The sequence below is a fragment of the Oncorhynchus kisutch genome, linkage group LG14, assembly GCF_002021735.2.
Source record: "Oncorhynchus kisutch isolate 150728-3 linkage group LG14, Okis_V2, whole genome shotgun sequence".
Taxonomy (NCBI): domain Eukaryota; kingdom Metazoa; phylum Chordata; class Actinopteri; order Salmoniformes; family Salmonidae; genus Oncorhynchus; species Oncorhynchus kisutch.
Window position 1 is genome coordinate 16,089,150 of NC_034187.2, and position 6,022 is coordinate 16,095,171.

At 41.3% G+C, this 6,022-nt stretch overlaps 1 protein-coding gene and 1 long non-coding RNA gene across 3 annotated transcripts in view; one reads left to right on the forward strand and one right to left on the reverse strand.

Annotated features, from left to right (window-relative positions):
• Nucleotides 1–3,683, forward strand: part of LOC109904263 (tyrosine-protein kinase receptor TYRO3) — a 34,777-nt gene extending 31,094 nt beyond the window's left edge. For both annotated transcript variants that reach the window (XM_020501500.2, XM_020501501.2), the window contains exons 17-19: nucleotides 1,224–1,383; nucleotides 1,725–1,861; nucleotides 2,058–3,683. In XM_020501500.2, the coding sequence (XP_020357089.1) occupies nucleotides 1,224–1,383; nucleotides 1,725–1,861; nucleotides 2,058–2,478 (718 nt within the window). In that variant the 3' untranslated portion in view covers nucleotides 2,479–3,683. The remainder of the gene's footprint in view (nucleotides 1–1,223; nucleotides 1,384–1,724; nucleotides 1,862–2,057) is intronic.
• The window catches only part of LOC109904264 (uncharacterized), a 28,889-nt gene extending 23,210 nt beyond the window's left edge, over nucleotides 1–5,679 (reverse strand). The window contains exon 1 of the long non-coding RNA XR_002257158.2: nucleotides 5,581–5,679. This is a non-coding gene — a long non-coding RNA (uncharacterized LOC109904264). The remainder of the gene's footprint in view (nucleotides 1–5,580) is intronic.
• Nucleotides 5,680–6,022: the final 343 nt, after the last annotated feature.

Genomic DNA, 6,022 nt, shown 5'->3' on the forward strand with positions numbered 1-6,022 from the left:
ATGGGACCACGCAGCCGTCATTCCGCTCAGGAAAAAGATGCGTTCTGTCTCCTTGTGATGAACGTACTTTGGTGCGACAAGTGCAAATCAATCCCAGAACAACAGCAAAGGACCTTGTGAAGATGGGGGAGGAAACAGGTACAAAAGTATCTATATCCACAGTAAAACGAGTCCTATATCGACATAACCTAAAAGGCCGCTCTGCAAGGAAGAAACCACTGCTCCAAAACCACCATAAAAAAAGCCAGACTACAGTTTGCAACTGCACATGGGGACAAAGATCATACTTTTTGGAGTTTTGTCCTCTTGTCTGATGAAACAAAAATAGAACTGTTTGGCCATAATGACCATCGTTATGTTTGGAGGAAAAAGGGGGATGCTTGCAAGCCGAAGAACACCATCCCAAACGTGAAGCACGGGGATGGCAGCATCATGTTGTGGGAGTGCTTTGCTGTAGGAGGGACTGGTGCACTTCACAAAATAGATGGCATCATCAGGTAGGAAAATGATGTGGATATATTGAAGCAACATCTCAAAACATCAGTCAGGAAGTTAAAGCTTGGTCGCAAATGAACAATGACCTGAAGCATACTTCCAAAGTTGTGGCAAAATGGCTTAAGGACAACAAAATCAAGGTATTGGAGTAGCCATTACAAAGCCCTGACCTCAACCCTATAGTTGTGGGCAGAACTGAAAAAGTGTGTGCCTACAAACCTGACTCCAGCTCTGTTAGGAGGAATGGGCCAAAATTCACCCAACTTATTGTGGGAAGCTTGTGGAAGGCTACCTAAAACGTTTGACCCAAGTTACACCATTTAAAGGCAATGCTACCAAATTCTAATTGAGTATATGTAAACTTCTGACCCACTAGGAATGTGATGAAAGAAATAAAAGCTGAAATAAATAATTCTCTCTACTATTATTCTGACATTTCACATTCTTAAAGTGAAGCGGTGATCCTAACTGACCTAAAAACGGAATTTTTCTAGGATTAAATGTCAGGAACTGTGAACAATTTGAGTTTAAATGTATTTGGCTAAGGTGTATTTAAACTTCCGACTTCATATTTATGTACATTATGTGTATGTACAGTTGAAGTCGGAAGTTTACATACACCTTAGCCAAATACATTTAAACTTAATTAATAATTAATAATAACATTTAATCCTAGTAAAAAATAATTGGCGAATAATTGGCGACCATCTCCACTCCTTTATTCATAGGCTGAGTGAAAACTTGACAGTCTGTGTGGCAGACTTTGGCCTTTCAAAGAAAATCTACAGTGGTGACTACTACAGACAAGGATCCGTCTCAAAGCTGCCGGTCAAGTGGATAGCACTGGAGAGCCTTGCTGACAATGTCTACACTACTCAGAGTGATGTGGTACGTTACGTACAACCAGACGCACCCTCAGTGGTCATAGCATCACTTTCAAAATTATATTGACACTGTAAGACAGCAATATTTTAGTTGGGGATCCCTCTTCAAATCAGCTTTGTGGAAAGGATTACATTTGTTTTTTTAATGTAATAAGTCAATACATCATAGATAAAATGCAGATTTTGTTTTCAGATGTGTTAATTGAATTTTTGCATTTTTTAAAACCATGTAGTGGCCCCAGATGTTCACTAAGTCTGTTTCATCGATAAGATGTTTTCGGGAACTGTCAATTCGTTAACTTCTGGGGGCGCTAAAGGCAAAGATAACTGACTGTTTCCCACCAGTGGGCGTTTGGAGTCACCATGTGGGAGATCATGGCACGTGGACAGACCCCCTACCCTGGGGTGGAGAACTCTGAAATCTACGAGTACCTCATCAAGGGAGAGAGGCTCAAACAACCACCTGACTGCCAAGATGACATGTGAGTGATCCACTGGATGTGGTAGAAAAAACTCAGGCATTGACAAATCGTGATGGGTTATATTATACTTTTCAAATGACTTAAACAATTAAATTATCATTGGTGCCAGAAAATGTCATATTTTACTGTATTTAATCTTGTACCTCATTGAGAAGACTTTTCCAATAATGACCTGACAGTTTGAATCATTTTCCAGGTACGAGATCATGCATAGCTGCTGGAGCCCTGTTCCCAAGTGCCGCCCCAGTTTCCAGCACCTGATTGACCAGCTGGAGGGGCTATGGGTCAGCCTGTCCTCAGGGCCTAGTTTTATGAAGGAGGCCCTTCTCTACGTTAACCTGGAGAGTGACGAGGGGGAGCCAGGGGCACTGGGCCCAGGGGAGGGCCCCTCGTGGTCAGCAATGCCCTGGCAGTGTGTGGGAATGGAGGAGGATGAGAAAGACTGGCTCATGGTGTCTTCTGGGGCAGCTCTGGCTATTGGTGGAGACTACCGCTACATCATTGGCCCTAACTGCAACTGTACTGAAGAGGAGAGTGGGAGGCAGGGGGACTCAATGGATACCTTGCAGCAAGAAGTCAGGGATGAGGAATATGAAGACACGATCATTAATGTGTGATTTATATTTTGAACAACATGCCTGCTCCTCTGCCCTACAGATTTCAAACTGACCAGTTGGTTGTGGATGGTTGGTCACTCACTACTGCCCTCCAGTGAAGTTTCTGAAAACAGCTGCTTACCAGCATTTCTTGGATTGAAGTGCATATCTCAATGAACCTTTCTCCCCATTTTATTGCCAGTCATATGCAGTGTCATGTTGTACTTTAAACTAAGGACTTCACATTGACACACACAATCAGCCTTATGATTACATTCAACAAAGAACAATAACACTACTGATATTTAAAATGGTACATTTGACTGATAAACATAACTTTATAATGGAAAGTTTAGGCAGCATTTGATTATAAAAGCAGTCCCTATGTCCTTAGTGTACACTGTACTGTAGGTGGTAGGTATTGAACATTGGTATTTGCTGCTTTGCTAACGAACTCCCTTATCTCTATGATAAGCATCTTCTGTCCAAAAGTGTGCTACACGTTCTTAATCTGTATTCTCATTTAACCTTAGAATAACATTACACAGGACCACCACTGTAATAATCCCCTAACATTGTGACTGAGTTATTTAGAATTATAAACTGGGTGTTTTGAGCACTGAATGCTGATTGGCTGACACCCGTGGTGTATCAGACCATATACCATGGGTATGACAACTTTTATTTTTACTGCTCTAATTATGTTGGTAACCAGTTTATAATAGCAATAAGGCAGACCTCAGATGTTTGGTATATGGCCAATATACCACACCTCATGCTTTATTGTTTAAGTATACCATTGAGAATTTATGGAAACAGGAATATATGCAGAACATTGTTCATGTATTCAAGAAGAATACCAGAGTGAGCATGGATATGTGTTAAGACATTAGCCGGATGAAATGTGAGCTTGTCGTTCACTGATGTTCAAAGTGCTTACACACACCCTTGATTTGGCTTTTGGAGCATTCCATGTATGGGATATCAAGGGACATGTTTTAATATTTGAAATGTAATTTTTTGTATGTTGTGTTAAAATTATTTCCAGAGATACGACCTAGAGCATTAAACAGAGACTTATGAAGCTGGTGCTTTGTGTTGTGATTCTCTCTGTCCAGTCCATCCCTACCAGCAGGTTTATAGTTGTTTTAGATTCGTGCATCAAGCTACAATGTAATTCTCACCTGAAGTGTAAGTAAATAAAGTATTGGTTGTTTGTGATCGTATGATATATTTTTCTTTGCACCTTTTGGGCGAGCATGGAATAAAACACGTGTCCCATCTGAATAAATTAAGGTCAAGAAAGTTCTGTCAGATACTGAGATTTGTCTTATCACAACTTCAAAAGCTAATTTCAACTGCCTCAAATTGAGTGCAACTGTCACTTAACTTTAGTCTTCATCCAAAACCACTACAGTGTTGTTGATCTCATGCGCTGTCAGTCTGATTAATCAGGCAGCAATACACAATTAGTATATACAGCCCGAAACTAATGTTTGCAAAATTGTTTAAACGTTCCCTATAAGCCAGAATTTAGTAATATTACATTTAAACGTACTGTACCAGTTGGCTGAGCAGTTTGTCCTTCCACTTCTCTGAGACAAAATATCTACAGGAAAGTATTATTTAATGACTTTTTAAGAGCTGGTAGTAGGTATATGAACAGGCAGTTAACCCACTGTTCCTAGGCCGTCATTGAAATTAAGAATTTGTTCTTAACTTAAGCCCACCCGAGACGCAGACGTCTCATCTAGCCACCAGGAAATGCGCTACGCTAAATGCTAATAGTTTCATATGGGATATTCTGTTCTCTTGTCAATAGCTATTAAACCAAGCATGTGTAACCGATGTGAAATGGCTAGCTAGTTAGCGGTGGTGCGCGCTAATAGCATCTCAATCGGTGACGTCACTCGCTCTGAGACCTTGAAGTAGTGGTTCTCCACGGCTTTTGTGGAGCGATGGGTAACGATGCTTCATGGGTGTCATTTGTCTGTGTGCAGAGGGCCCCTGGTTTGAGCCCCTGGTTTGAGCCCGGGCGAGGGAACGGACGAAAGTTGTTACACATGATATGGCAATGAAAATTGTATATTATAATCCAGTTGAGGATGGAGAACAAGCCACCCTTTTAAAAAGTATTTTTTTAATCCCCCACCCCCCCACACAAAAAAGGTGTGGATTGTTCACCATCCTCCCATGATTTAGAATATTCCATTTTCATGGCATGCCTGGTTCAGCTTAGAATATTGACATATATACAATATTTCCCTTAAATACATCTTTACAGTTGTTTCTTGAATTTTTTGCCATATTGTCAAAACACATGGTATCAAAAACTAAATTAAACTAGCCACCTGGTTATCCAGAATCTTGTCAACTCAGACTTCTGCTACATTGTTTTTATGATGTCAGCTAACCCATCTATAGCTATTGAATAGAACCAATATATCCAATATAAAACTAATTTGACCCCTGTGCCAATACAAACCATATAACTAACTACCTGGTAAACAATACTTTACTGTGGATATTTTGTCTCAAATTTCAAACAGCTAAAGGACAAACCACACAGACAACCAGTATTCATTTTTAAAGTGATTTTATTCTAGCTTGTCAGGAACATTAACATGATTTTGCAGGCATTAGTTTCAGGCTGTATATACCAATAAATTTGGTATTACAGCCTGATTAATCAGACTAGACCCGTCAGTGTTTGCATCAAAATGAATGGACATCCCCAGGCCAATCCATCCATCAGCGTTAGACTCAGGAGTGGCTATAAATGCCATTCAGCTCACTAGGTAACTACTGTGGTCTTCACCGCGTGCCAAGATGGATCCGCCAGTCCCACGGTTCTCCTCTCAACAATGCTAGGTAGCTACAGCTGTAAACAAAGTCTTGCGTCGTCGGCGTTTATTACTAACTACAGATCCATAGACAGTAGGCAACGTTAAGAAACCACAGAGCATACATGGTTGCTGGTGAATTCGTGTATTGAACATTTCAAGGTGGTAGGCACGTGTGGCTTCCCCTGAACCAACATGCCCACGAGCATGGTCCGTCATTACATAGCTGCAACTGTACAGTCGCTCATGCGCACACCATATCGACATGCTTAACTCATACCTTAGATCATATTTTCTACCCCAACCTCCGTCTTTGTTGAAGGTCCACTACCAAAAAGCGGGGAGTTGCAGACCACCCCATGGCGGCGTTCGGTTCGGTACCACCACAGCATGCATTTTCTCCCTCCGTTTTGAATCATGTGACACAATGGCGCAAAGTCTGCGCAGTAGGACGTGAACGTGCCTCAGTGGGGGCAGTGACGTTGTTCTACAGCACGCATGTTTCCTCCAGCTGGGAGATGCGAGTTTAACTAAGGAAAATAACTAGAGGATTATACAAAGAATCGACAATTACCATCGCATATTTTGATCTGTTCAAAAGTGCATACGGTAAACTATGTGTTTAGTAAAACACACGATCCTGCCGAGAAAGACCGAGATGAATTTGCAGGCGCCAAGTCCTCTCTTTCTAGCCTGAGGAGAAGTCCACCATATTGACTTGG